The sequence below is a fragment of the Pongo pygmaeus genome, chromosome 4 (genome assembly GCF_028885625.2).
Source record: "Pongo pygmaeus isolate AG05252 chromosome 4, NHGRI_mPonPyg2-v2.0_pri, whole genome shotgun sequence".
Classification (NCBI taxonomy): Eukaryota; Metazoa; Chordata; class Mammalia; order Primates; family Hominidae; genus Pongo; species Pongo pygmaeus.
This window is the reverse complement of record NC_072377.2, coordinates 97,866,950-97,881,900: the sequence shown is the minus strand read 5'-3', so window position 1 is coordinate 97,881,900 and position 14,951 is coordinate 97,866,950. Positions and strand designations below refer to the sequence as shown.

General features: G+C 34.2%; 1 protein-coding gene across 14 annotated transcripts in view; it reads left to right on the top strand.

The window, feature by feature from the left end:
• Positions 1–14,951, top strand: part of ARB2A (ARB2 cotranscriptional regulator A) — a 500,239-nt gene that overhangs the window by 104,251 nt on the left and 381,037 nt on the right. The window contains exon 2 of one of the 14 annotated variants that reach the window (XM_054489437.2): positions 13,904–13,962. The exons of the other annotated variants lie outside the window; for them this stretch is intronic. Coding sequence (XP_054345412.1) covers positions 13,954–13,962 — 9 coding nt within the window. The 5' untranslated portion in view covers positions 13,904–13,953. The remainder of the gene's footprint in view (positions 1–13,903; positions 13,963–14,951) is intronic. 14 annotated transcript variants of the gene reach the window in all.

Here is a 14,951-nt window from a genome sequence, read left to right as displayed (position 1 = left end):
CTCCCTTTGTAGATTCTGGCCAGACTTAGCTTACAGTGAACATAAGTACTGGATCTTTGGTGTGGTGTGAATGTAGGCTTATATTTAATGTCTTTGTGTATTTTATTTTAATAAAGTACAGATCTGTATTTTGTAATAATTTGTTTAATTATTTAATACTTATATCTACATTTTCTCTGTAATGTAATGTAATACTCCACATGTGCAGGTATCATTTAGGCCATTGTGTTGCTCCCATGGAACAACACAGTTGCAAGGGGGTACTGACACAGATATGCTCATGTTACTTGCTGTGATATTATTAATAAAGTCCTTTGTTTTAGACATGTAAGTCTTGTGTCTTTTTTTTTTTTTTTTTGAGACAGAGTCTTGCTTTGTCACCCAGGCTGGAGTGCAGTGGCGCAATCTCAGCTTACTGCAACCTCCGCCTCCCAGGTTCAAGCCATTCTCTTGCCTCAGCCTCCCAGGTAGCTGGGAATATAGGCATGCACCACCATGCACAGCTAATTTTTTTGTATTTTTAGTAGAGATGGGGTTTCACCATGCTGGCAAGGCTGGTCTCGAACTCCCGACCTCAAGTGATCTGCCCGCCTTGGCCTCCCAAAGTGCTGGGATTACAGATGTGAGCCGCTGCACCCAGTTTTGTGTCTTTTGCTAACATCTTTGAAACAATAGTATGTTAACTTCTTAGGTTTCTAGTAGAGTAAATTCTCAGACCTTTCACAGTTTTTGAGAGTTGGTTAAACTGGATCAGTCTAAGATATTGTGTAAGTTTATTATTTCTCTGTGGCACAAATGTTAAATTTTTTATTGCAACTATTGCTTTTCTTTCCCTCTTATACTTTTAATCTTTACCAGCTAGCATATATTATTGTCATACTATTTAGAAATAAGAGATGGGTTAATTTTTTTCTTAATGACGTGTATGGTTCCTTGTGATATGTTACAAATAAAAATAGTGGTCCCAATCTAAAATCTATAGATCACTTTACTCTTTTCTACTTGATTTCTTTTTCTGGAAGGAGAAATAGATTTGGGAATAATTTCTGACTCTTTGTCTTATGGGGTATGCATTTGTCATATGATTTGTTAGAGATGCAATCAGTGGCAAGAAAATAGAACAATAATTGTTTCTATAATTGAATCAGATTTGTGACATCAGATTTAGAACTAAATTAATGCTATACTAGCACTCAAAACCAAAAGATCTTTGATTTTAGTTGTAATTTTGAAATAGCTAACACTTTCATTTTCTGTTGAGGAAGAAACAGTGATAAAATACTTTGTTATTGCTGTTGCTCCAAAAGCTTAAAAACTTTTAATTTTATGAGCAATTTCATATTTTATTTCATTGTAATGTATCCTAGTAGCCTTTAAAAATGTATACTCCTCTATTAGCTCACGTTAGATTTGTATGAATTAAAATAAAGAATATTAGTACCATGACTTAGAAATTTCCACTGTAAGAAAAAATATGATTTACTGATAAATATAGTTGAAAATCTGACTGCATTTCACTGTTTTTATTTAGCTTTCTAATTTGAGATAGTCATACAAGTGCAGTTGTAAGAAATAATGTAGAGATTGCTTGTGGATCTTTATCCTGTTTCCCCAGTGCTAGCATCTTGCAAACTGATAGTACAACATCATATCCAGAATGTTGAAATTGATATAATCAAGATATAGAACATCTCCATCATCACAAGGATCTCTTATATTGTCCTTTTATAGCCACTGCACTTCTGCCTGTCCCAACCCTCTCCTAAACCTCTGGCAACCATTATCTTTTCTCTAATTCTATAATTTTATTATTTTAGTAGTGTTATATAAATGGAGTTATGGAGTGAGTGTGTAACCATTTGGGATTGGCTATTTTTACTCAGCATAAGATTCATCCAGGATGTTTCATGTTCCAGTATTTGTTCTTTTATATTGCTGAGCATGATTAGATGATAGGGATGTATCAAAGTTTGTTCTAACATTCACCAGCTTGGTGGACATCTGAGTTGTTTCCAGTTTGGGGTTATTATAATAAAGCTGCTATAAATGTTTATGTATAGGTTATTTTGTCAGGCTAAGAGTATATTTATCTGGAATAAGTGCCCAGGAGTATAATTGCTAGTAGTATGGTAGTTGCATGTTTTAGTTCTTTAAGAAACTGCCAAAGTGTTTTCCAGAGTGTCTGTACCATTTTACATTCCCACCAGCAGTGTATGGGTTATCCAGCTTGGCTACATCCTCAGCATCATTTGATGTTGTCACTATGTTTTTTTCAGTCATTTTGACGAATGTGTAGTGATATTTCATTATGGTTTGAATTTGAATTTCACTAATGGCTAATGATGGAGACATCTTTTCATGTGCTTACTCAACACCTGTGTATCCTATTCAATGAGCTCTCTCAATGTCTTTTGGCTATTTTCTAATGGAATTGTTTGGGTTTTTACTGTTAAATTTAAGAGTTCTTTATGTATTATAGATACTAGTTCTTTTTCAGATAGGTGGTTTGCAAATACAGTGGATGCTCATTATTTTGCAAATTTGCGTGCTTGCTAAAATTTATTTGAAATGCCAAAAATCAATACTTGTAGTGCTTTTGCAGTCATTTGTAGATATGCACAGAGTGGGCCAGATTACAGTGGTGCACACCTGTAATCCCAGCACTTTGGGAGGCCGAGGTGGCTGGATTGCCTGAGCTCAGGAGTTCAAGACCACCCTGGGCAATGTGGTGAAACCCCATCTCTACTAAAATACAAAAAGAAAATTAGTTGGGCCTGGTGGTGGGTGCCTGTAGTCCCAGCTACTCAGGAGGCTGAGGCAGGAGAATTGCTTGAACCCAAAAGGCAAAGGTTGCAGTAAGCCGAGATCATGCCACTGCACTCCAGCCTGGGCGATGGAGGGAGACTGTCTTAAAAACAAACAAACAAAAAACACGGAGTGGCAAAAAATTTGAGTCTTCCAAATTGTACATTCCCAATTGAGGTCAAACAAAATGATACTCTGCCTATTTGTTTCAATTTTTCATATTGTGAAGATGTCTCTTTTGCAGATTGTTTCGTGCCACTTTTTTTTTTTTTTCATTTTTGTGCTTTTTTTTTTTTTTTTTTTTTGGCTGATTTTACTGCTTAAAATGGCTCCTAAGTATAGTGTTGAGGTGCTGGGTAGTATTCCTAAGTACAAAAAGGTAGTGATAGACCTTGCCTTGTTTCCAGGGCAAGAAGAAAATATGTTTATTAGATAAGCTTTGTTTTGGCTGAGTTCAATGTGTAAGAATCAATAACATATATTAAATAAGGTAACTTTAAATAGAAACACAAATAAAACAAGTAATATATTGATTTGTTGATGAAAATGTTACTAGAGGCTTGTAGGAACCTATATATTTCAGTACTTGCTAATTCAGTATTCATGGGGAATTGATAGACCATGACTACCATGAATAATGAGAATTGATTGTGTATTCTGCCAGCCTATAACTTGTCCTTTTCTCCTCTTAACAGGTCTTTCACACAGCAAAAATTTTTTTTTTTTTTTTTTTGAGACGGGGTCTCACTTTGTCCCTCAGGCTGGAGTGCAGTGACACAATCTCGGCTCACTGCAAGCTCTGCCTCCAGGGTTCACGCTATTCTCCTGCCTCAGCCTCCCGAGTAGCTGGGACTATAGACGCCTGCCACAACGCCCGGCTAATTTTGTGTATTTTTTAGTAGAGTCGGGGTTTCACCATGTTATCCAAGATGGTCTCGATCTCCTGACCTCGTGATCCGCCTGCCTCGGCCTCCCAAAAGTTTTTAATTCTAATGCAGTCTAATGTATCGATTGTTTTTAATGGATCATGATTTAGGTGTGAAACCTGCCTACTCCTAGATCCTAAAGATTTTCTTTTACATTTTTCTAGAAGTTTTATAGTTTACTTCACATTTAAATTTATTTTGAGTTAATTTTTACGTATGGTGAGAGACTTAGGCTGAGGTTCATTTTTTTTTGTTTATGGCTATCCAGTTGCTCCAGCACTGTGAATTGAAAAGGCTATCTTTCCTTCATTGAATTGCTCTTATAGCTTTGTCAGAAATTAGTTGGGCATGAATTTTTAATTATATTCTATTGATCTATATGTCTGTCATTCTACCAGTACCACATAGTTTTGATTGCTCTAGTTGCAAGTCTTGAAATTGGATTGACTAATTTCTCTCACTTTGTTTTACTTTTTCATAATTGCTTTATTCTAGTTCCTTTTTCTTTCCATATAAATTTTTAAAATAATCATCTATATCTACCAAAAATCTTGCTGAGATTTCAATAGGAGCTTCATTAACTTACGCATTTACAGAGAATTGACATGTTTATTATGTTAGAGCTTTATATCCATGAACACGGTATGTCTTTACATTTCTTTATGTCTTTTATTTTTTTTCATCGGGATTTTGTAGTTCTTGGTATACAAGTCTTTATACATTTCATTAATTTTATGTCTATTTCATTTTTTAATTGATTGTAAATATTATATTTTAAAATCCAGTGTGTTTTTATTGCTAGTATATGGAAATAGAATTGATGTTTCTTATAATAAGTTTATCTTGTATCCTACATTTCTTGCTGCACTCGGTTTGTTCTAGGATTCTATTTTTTTCCTTGGTAGATTCTTTGGGATATCCTATGTACACAACCTGATAATCTGCAAATAAGAACAGTTTTAATTCTATGTTTGTGATTTGTATGTTTTTGATTTCCTTTTGTTATCTTATTTTACTGGCTAGAACTTCTAGCACTATGTTGAATAAGTGTGGTAAAAGTACAAATCTTTTTTGTTTCCAATTTTAAGAATAAAATATTTAGTCTTTTGCCATTAAATATAATGTTAGCTATAGGTTTTTTGTTGATTCTCTATCAAATTGACTAATGTAATTGAATGCGTGACTGTATTTTGGTTTCAAAAAGGAAGTATTTATTTTCTCCTTTTGAAGTTGTTTATATTTTGGCTTGTCATGGTGCCAGTAGCTGGAATTTGCATATGGTTATTAATTTTGAATAATTTAGATGCTGTAATAATATTATACAAACTCTCCAAATATGGAGTAAAAATTTAGCACTGTTGATTGTAAAGATACTAAGGAGAATGTTGCTTTATGTCTCCTGTTTTTTTTCCATATTGCTGCCTGAATCCTTAGAAATCTTTCTTTGTCCTTCCTACTATAATTGGGGATGCCTTATCTTCTTATCTACCCACTTTATGAGTGTATGTTTAGGATGTCTGAGATGCTGGACTCAATCCTGCTGCTTGCTTCTTTGAAAATATGTTAGTTTTGTGATTTCTTATAAATCAGGATCTTGTAAGTTATTTCTGTTAGTTACAAAATGATATATTATTATTTTAAAAGAGTTGGCTTTTTTTTTTAAAAAAAAAGAAAGAGACTTCTAGTCCAGCATTTGAGAAGTTTGGAAGTTACTATTCTGTCCTACAAATAAATGAAAAGCAGAAGAAACTTTTAAAGCAACAAAGCTTTTTAGATTCGTAGGAGAAGTGAGGTCACAGGGCAAATTGCTAACCCCAAAGTTGGAGGGAGCAACAAGTGAATACAAAGAATCAAACTTACTGGAGCAGAAAATCATGCGCAGACATCACCAAGGGAATGAGTCCTGGCATAAAAAAAAACCTGAACTATAATTGATGACTTTAGGAGAGACTCAGTGCAGACAAGTGTAAGAGTTAAAAACTCCAGAGGGACCTAGATATGGCTTCTCTACTTTTGTGTGTTTTACCTCCAAAAGCTCAACCAGGTTCTCATAGTAAATATCAGAAAAATCTTCCTTGTGTGTTTAGGAAGGGGAGGAGAAAAGGAACCATTTTTGAATTATGCCAGAGCTTTCTGTTTTTCTTAAGAAGGTCTGCCCTCAGGGTAAATTAGTTAACCAAGCCTAACTTGTTGGGGTATTATCAGAGCCTAACTAATCTGGGGGAAGGGAAATACTCAACTTCAATCAGCTCTATCCTTTTATCTAGAAGAAGGGAAATACTCAACTCCAGCCCACCCTAGCCATTCTCTCCCACCTGAAAGGGGAAGAAAAAACTAGGAAACACCTGTGAAGCTCATAGTTCAGAGGTATAAGTACAGTAAAAAACTGAGACTTAATCAGAGAACCATTCCCCTCCCAGCACACTTTATCATCATGTTACTAAAGGCCTATTTATAGCAATTCCTTTTACCATGTACATCATGTTTGGTTATCAGAAAGTTACAAGTTGTACTAAAGGCACTAAAAACAATTTGATGAGACATAGCAAGCATCAGACCGAGATGTGGCAGGGATGTTAGAATTACCAGACTGAGAATTTTAAACAACCATGATTAATATGTTGTGGGCTGTAATGGATAAATGGACATTATGTAAGAACAGATGGGCAATGTAAGCAAAAAGATGGAAATTCTAAGAAAGAACAAAAAAAAGTTAGAAATCAAAAGCACTGTGTAGAAATGAATGCCTTTTATCAGTGTATTAGTGGACTGGACATGACTGAGGAAAGAATCTCTGAGCTTATGGATATATCAATTGAAACCCCCAAAACTAAAAAGCAAAAAGAACAAATTCTGAAAAATAAAAGAACAGCATTTCTAAGGACCATGGGGCAACTACAAATGATGTAAATATGCATAATGGAACAGACGGAAGAGAGAGAAAGGAATACTGAAAATATTTGAAGCAATAATGACTGAAAATTTCCACAAATTATTATCAAAAACCAAATTTGTACACGAGCTACTTGAGGAAAACTACAAAACTCTCATGAAAGAAACCAAAGAACTAAATAAATAGATATACCATGTTCATGGATAGGAAGCTTAAATATTGTCATGATGTCAGTTCTTCCCAACTTAATCTATAGATTCATTGCAATTCCAATAAAAATCCCAGCAGGTTATTTTGTGGATATTAATAAACTGATTCTAAAGTGTATATGAGAAGGCAAAAGACCCAGAATAGCCAACACAATATTGAAGAAAAACCGAGTTGGAGGACTGATAATACTCAACTTAAAGACTTACTATAAATCTACAGTAATGAAGATGATGTGGAATTGGCCAAGTAATAGACAGAACAATGGGACAGAATAGGAAGCCCAGAGATAGACCCACATAAAAATGGTCAACTGATTTTTGATAGAGGATCAATGGCAATACAATGGAGCAGTGATAATCTTTTAAATCAATTTGCTGGGACAAATGGATGTTCACATGCAAAAAAATGAATTTAGTCACAGACCTTATGCCTTTTGCTGAAATTAACTCAAAATGGATCATAGACCTAAGTGCAAAATGCAAAACTATAAAACTTCTAGAAGATAAAGAGGAGAAAACTCTACTAGTATGTTGATGACTTTTTAGATGCAACACCAAGGGTATAGTCCATGAAAGAAAGAATAAACAAGCTGGACCTTATTAAAATTTGAAACTTTTACAAAAAACAATGTTAAGAGAATGAGAATACAAGTCAAAAACTGAGAGAAAAAAATTGCAATAGATACATCTGATAAAGAACTGTTATTGAAAATAACAAAGATCTCTTAAAACTACTCAACAATAACAATCCATTTTAAAAATGAGCCAAAGATGTCAACAGACACCTCACTAAAGAAGCTATGCAGATGGAAAATAAACATATGAAAAGATGTTCCATATCATATGTCATCAGGGAAATGCAAATTAAAACAACAATGAGATACCACTACATATCTATTAGAATGGCCAAAATCCAAAACACTGACAACACCAAATGCTGGCCAGGATGTGGAGCAATAGGAACTCTCATTTATTGCTGGTAGGAATGCAAAATGTTTCAGCCACATTGGAAGATAGTTTGGCTCTTACAAAACTAAACATACTCTCACCATACAATCTAGCAATCACACTTTTTGGTATTTAACCAAAGGATTTGAAACTTACGTCCACATGAAAACCTGCACATGGACGTTTATGGTAGATTTATTCATAATTGCCAAAACTTGGAAGCATCCAAGATGGTCTTCAATAGGCGAATGGATAAATAAATTGTAGTCCATCCAGACAATGGAATATTATTCAGTGCTAAAAAGAAATGAGCTGTCAAGCTAAGCCATGAAAAGACATGGAGGAATCTTAACCATATATTTCTAAGTGAAAAAAGCCAAATTGAGTAGGCTACCTACTGTATGGTTCCAAATATATGGTATTTTGGAAAAGGCAAAGCTATAGTGAGAGTAAAATCAGGGGTTGGAGGCAAAGAGGGATGAATAGGCCTAACACAGAGGATTTTTAAGGAGTAAAAATCCTCTGTATGGTACTGTAATCATGGATACATGTCATTATATATTTGTCCAAACTCGTAGAAAGTACAGCACCAAGATTGAACCCTAAGGTAACTATGGGCTTTGGGTGATTATGATGTCTCAATGTAGGCTTATCATCAATTGCAATCAATGTATCACTCTGGAGGAGGCTGTTGATAATGAGGGAGGCTGTTCATGTGTGGAGTCAGGGTGTACATGGAAAATCTCTGTACCTTCCTCTCGATTTTGCTGTGAACCTAAAACTGCTCTAAAAAAACTTAAAAAAAGAAACATTTTCTGGGCAACACAAGGGCTTCTTGTGAAATGGTTTGAATATTTTAGATATGTGGGCTCTGTTATTTAATAAAATTACAGTAAGATGCATTCATCAATAGATTACTAGTGCATTGCTTATTAGATTACTGAACAACTAGTGCTTCTCTGAATGGATTCACTGAATACAGACATTTATTTGATCTGCCCTTTGTAACCCTTGATAATACTCCAAGGTTTTGCTGCTACGTGTGAGAACCCAAGATAAGCCTCAAACTTGGATTCTCTCTGAAGGTATAATGAGCTACCACCCCAGCCATTTGGCACATCACCCATGTTATTTTAGAAAAAAAAAAAAATGCCTTTCAGTGGAATGAGATTATTTTACTTTAGCAGTTTTCTATGTTATAAAGTTTAATTACAAGTTTAAATGAACAGAAGTAAATTTGTGCCCATATGGCATTAAAGTATGTTAACTTTAGGGGAGAGAAATAATATGAATAATGCTTAGAGATGTTTTTCTGTGCCAGAAACAAAGCATAACATTCTTAAAATTGTATTTGCACTGAAATGTACCTGTCTAAGAAAAGAATAATATGTTTTATGCTATTTCTTTTTCTTTTCTTGGATCATGGTCAGTTCTAAATGTAGAATGAGATTTGTAGCCTAGTAATGGTTTTATAAGCATTAAAGTAACTGGGCAAATAATCTATTGTGAATTTCCTACAGGTCTATTGATGTCATTAAACACAAGCATATTGTATTTCAGAATCATTTAGTCATCCTCACTGTTACTGACAGTTGGTGCATTAGTTCATGTTAAATGGAATATCTCTTTAAACTATTCTTGGCGTTTCCTAGATTAGATGAAATATGAATTTGATTATTAAAATTAACCTTTTATGTTCATCTGGTATGTTGTTCTGAGCCAATGTCCTTTTATACTAAACCGTTACCATCTTTCTATGCTCCAGGAAAAATAATCTTTATTCAGGTAAATATTTAATGCAAAGTATAATTTGCATGAAATGTAGTTTGTTTTTACATACAAATATTTTACAAATATATCTGACATAAGCCAGAAGAAGGAAGGATATATTCTAAATTTGTACATCTTTTTATTTCCTTCTTTCATTTATCAAAATTGATTAGGATTTTGGAAATAATAGAGGTGAAAATTAGGATAAATTCTATTACGAATAGAGATAAACTCTATTTGACTTCCACAGTATGTGCTAATTGATACTCCTTCTACCCCACATCCCCATCTCAATACTCTCTAGGTTTTAAGAACATTTTGTTAAATTAAAGGGAAAAGATTTTTTAAAATAATGTTTGGCTATTATGTCATGTGCAGATGGGCCTTCTCATTACGCTCTTTATTTTATTCCTCTTCATGAATTTGTCAGTTCCTTTCTGATTTTTACAGGAGAGACTGCACAAGTTGTTCTTTGAACCTTTTTTTCCTTTGTGGATACACTCATGCATCCACATATTTCTGTGTGTGTGTGTGTGTGTATATAGACACACATATGCTATGGGAATCTTTTTGGGTGCATTTGTGAACTGTTTGATCAGGACAGTGGGATTCTGATTACTTTGTTTTGTGGTAAGGAATTTAGACAGAATTCTGGAAGTTAATTTATTCAAAATGAGTATGTGAGGGTCAATATAGCAGTATTCAAAGTTGAATGGAATGCCTTAACAAACGCTAGTATAAGTCATGGACTGTCAGTTGATTTTAAGATGTTTACAGTGCAGAAAGTTGTGTTTGGCTTATTTCTACAGAGGAAGTAATCTGAGACAGAGGATAATTGATACATGAGGTTATCAAATCTTGAGTTATTAAGTCATACATTGCAGAGGTATTTGAACTCCTTACACAGCCATAACTTTTTCTAGGAGTTACAACTGATGCATTTCAAAGAGGGAAGACCAGTTTGTGAAAATGTTTATAAGCACTAGGTTTTTGAAATCTAACATTAAGTGTGGGTTTCGATTGCTAAGAAGTATGTAGACTACATTATTTGCAAAGATCGTGTATACCTTCTAGCTTTGCTTAGGATCCTGAAATATCTTATTGAATACAGAATAACTAGTTGAGGGTATACTGAGGTTCTTGGAAGAAGTATTCAATATTCATCTGAACGCTTTTCATCCAGTTCTTAGAACAATTGTCTTAGTGCTATGCTAACGTTATAATCTACTGACATAGACTGGACATAGCCAGTGTACAGATAAAATATTTGTTTACTAAAACCTGGTTTAGCTTAGCTAGATATTCTTTGGAGGCTGACAAGGTGCTCAACAACTTATGTTTAGTGATGGTGATTTGATGGAAATATTAATGAAAATCATAGCATATTGATAACTGGAAGTAAAAGCAGCTGGCAAATTCACTTGGCATACAGAAACTAGAGGTGAAAGTTTTAGTCAGGAATTAATGTAGTCTCTGAGGTAAACAACTATTAAATTTATTTGTTTAATTTTAATTACCTGTCTCCTGAGAGCAGACACCTATCTTTTCTATTCTATATTCCTAATTCCTGGATCAATGGCTAGCACATTCCTACTTCTCAATAAATATTTGTTGATTGAGCCAACTACCTGGCAGAGAACAAGAATTACACTTCATATTAAGCAATGGCATATTCATTGCTGTAATCAGAGTAGAAGACTTACAGTAGAAGATTAAGAATTGTTCTTGTCTTGCTTTTAAACAAGACATTATTAAGTACCTCAGAAGTCATAATTATTTCCTAGAATATAACAACAAATTTATGTTTTGGTAAATGAGGAACATTTTCAAGGCACCAGTTGTTTGAATAAAAATATTATTCAAATGAGAACATCTAATTTTAAGGAAGCAGTTTATTTTTGGGGACTTGAGGTAGTATGTAACATTGGAGATAATGATTATAGAAGAATTTAAGTAGTTGCCTGAATGCAGGATGATCTTTGTTTGACATATTATAGGAGCCAGTGCAAGAACTCTGACTTGGATTTGTGAACCAATAATGGTTTATTTGGGATGCTTCAGTGCACTGAATAGTCTCACAAATCAGTTTAACACTCTGGTTGTCTGCATTCTCACACAACCCTGAGGTCAGTAAACAATGCACTGCCCATAAGTTCAAAAAGCCCCCTGTTCATTTTTCTAATAATTTTACAAAACTATTTGTCCATATTTATATGATTTTCAAAACCTAATGTATATCTATGGAGAAACAGTTACTAATTTATTTATTTATTCTTTTCTTTTTCTTTTCTTTTATTATTATTATACTTTAAGTTTTAGGGTACATGTGCACAATGTGCAGGTTAGTTACATATGTATACATGTGCCATGCTGGTGTGCTGCACCCATTAACTTGTCATTTAGCATTAGGTGTATCTCCTAAAGCTATCCCTCCCCCCTCCCCCCACCCCCCAACAGTCCCCAGAGTGTGGTGTTCCCCTTCCTGTGTCCATGTGTTCTCATTGTTCATTTCCCACCTATGAGTGAGAATATGCGGTGTTTGAACTACGTGAAGAATACTAATTTATTTTTTGTAAGGACAGAAACCTGTTTAATGCCTTAGTGTATATATGGATGTATACTTGTGCATGTGTATGTATGTGTATATGTATATATGTAGGTAGACATATATAGATATGGGCATATAGATAATATATATTATACCAAAACTTTCACATCTTTCCTAATTAGTGATAGTTTCTGAATAATTTCAAAAGTGATGTGGTTGGCAATTTTGGCAAAAAAAAAAAAATGTTCCTGTAGTCAACAGAGAAGAGACTTAGTCGCCATACATTTGATCACCTTCAAGTTCTATGCTTCTATAATATTTAGGGGAAAGTATTTGGAAGAAAATGAAGAAGGGCCATATTTTGTGACTTCCTCTCCAAATAACTACATACCCAATACTGTATTTCTCCAGAAGTTTCTTTTAGTTTCCGCAAGTTTTGTTTTGTTTGTGATGATTTGGGACAGGGCTATGAAATTTCATGTATGTATGTATATTATTGTGGTAAGAACATGTAACGTGAGATTTACCCTCTTGTCAAACTTTTAAGTGCACGATACAGTATTGTTAACGATAGGCACAATGTTGTATGGCGGTTGTGTAGAACTTACTCATCTTGTATAACAAACTACAGTTGACCCTTGAACAACACAGGAGTTAGGGTGCTGACTCCTCGCATAGTTGAAAATCTGCCTATAACTTGATGCTCCTAAAACTTAGCTATTAGCCTTCTCTTGATTGGGAGCCTTACCAATAAAATAAACAGTCATTTATTATTTCTTTACAAGATGAATCACCTTTCTCAGATGGCAGTCAGCCACAGCTGCAGACATGAAGCTATAGTAACATATTTAGCAATTAAACTTTTTCTTGTAGTGTTATGACTTCTCTGCTTCTTGGGAACACTTTCAGCATCACTAATTGCACTTTGCATGGGTCCCATGGTATTATTCAAGGTTTACAGTATTGCACTGAACATGATGAAAAATACGCAAGAACCTTGAGAGATCACTGTTTACTGTGATACGAAGTTTACTGTAGAGATGATCTGCTCACACATGGAGATGATTAGCATCGTATGACATTTTAAGTGGGTACTCACAACACGTGAGCTTACCGCAATACCAACAGGAAGTAGCTACAAATTTATTACAGTACTGCAGTATGTACTACAGTGAGTTTTATGCAGTTATGATTTAATACTGTACTTTTACACTTGTTTACATTTCTCTCAACTTTGGTGCCATGTACATTCTGTATTTGTGTGGTAAGTTTTGATAATTTTAACTTTCTATAATAAATTTTTTTGTATATTTTATGGTAGTAAATGATAAAAATAGACTAGGAGCTACATATATTTTATGCATTTATATATACCTTTTTCTTATTTATTTATTTATTTATTTTGAGACAGGGTCTTGCTCTTTCGCCCGGGCTGGAGTGCCATGGTGCAATCTCGGTTCACTGCAACCTCTGCCTCTCAGGTTCAAGCAGTTCTCCTGCCTCAGCCTCCTGAGTAGCTGGGACTACAGGCATGGGCCACCACACCTGGCTAATTTTTTTCTTTTTTTTGTGTGGGGGCAGGGTTTTTGCCATGTTTGCCAGGCTTCTTAATTTTTTTTTATGTCTTAGGCTATGTGGTTTGTCTATAAGTTTTTTCAAATTGTCATGTCTCCAAATATTTACCAGTGTATTTATTGAAAAAAATCTATGTATAAGTGAACCTATACAGTTTAAAATTGTGTTGTTCAAGGGTCAACTGTATGTACCCGTTGAACACCAGCTTTCCATTTCTTCTTTCCCACAGCTCCTGGCAGCCACCATTCTACTCTGTTTCTGTGAGTTTGACTATTTTAGATGCCTCATGTAAGTGAAATCATACAGTATTTGTCATTCCGTGACTGGCCTGTTACACTTAGCATGATATCCTCCAGGTTCATATATGTCTTCAAATATGGCAGGATTTCCTTCTTTTTAAGGTTGAAAACTATTTCATTGTGTGTGTGAACCACATTTTCTTTCTTTATTCAGCCATCGATGGACATTTAGGTTATTTACATATCTTGGCTATTGTGCATAATGCTGGAATGAGCATGGGAGTGCAGATGTCTCTTTGAGATTCTGGTTTCAGTTCTTTTGGATATATACCCAGAAAAGGGATTGCTGGATCACTTAGTAATTCTGTTTTTAATTTTTTTGAGGAACCTCTATACTGTTTTTCATATTGGCCACACCAATTTTTCATTCCCATCAACAGTATACAACAGTTCTTGTTGCTCCAGTCACTGTGGTTATCATTCAGTGATATGCCCTTGATATAGAGATATACAATATGTGCCTGCCTCAGGTGGCCCATGCTTATTTTGTTATAATTCTTTCCAAATAATTTTAAAAGATGATTTATTTACAAGAAAAAATACCTTGCACTTAAAAACTGATTTTCTATTTTTGAATCTTTTAAATAATATTTATTTAAACATAAATATAAATATATATAATATTTAATATATATTGTCTCTTGTGATTATTACAGGTCTGCATGGTCAGTCTCTTCTTAGAGTTCTTACTGGAAATTTTCTAACAGCCCATTGTACATTTTAAATTTGAGCTTTATTATCTAATTTCTGTAAAGTTGTAAGCCATTTATTTACATTGCAAAGGAAATTACTTTTTTGGAAGTTCTTATTTTATAAAAATAGCTCTATAATTCATAATCTTTGGAGATATACCTCTCCCACCATCTTTTATGTCAGTGCATTTATAGGGTTGAGCAAAAGATTTTATAGTGGATGACGCGAATATTTTACTTTGAGTCTACAGTGCAAAAGAATAACAACAAAAATGTGTGGGGAATT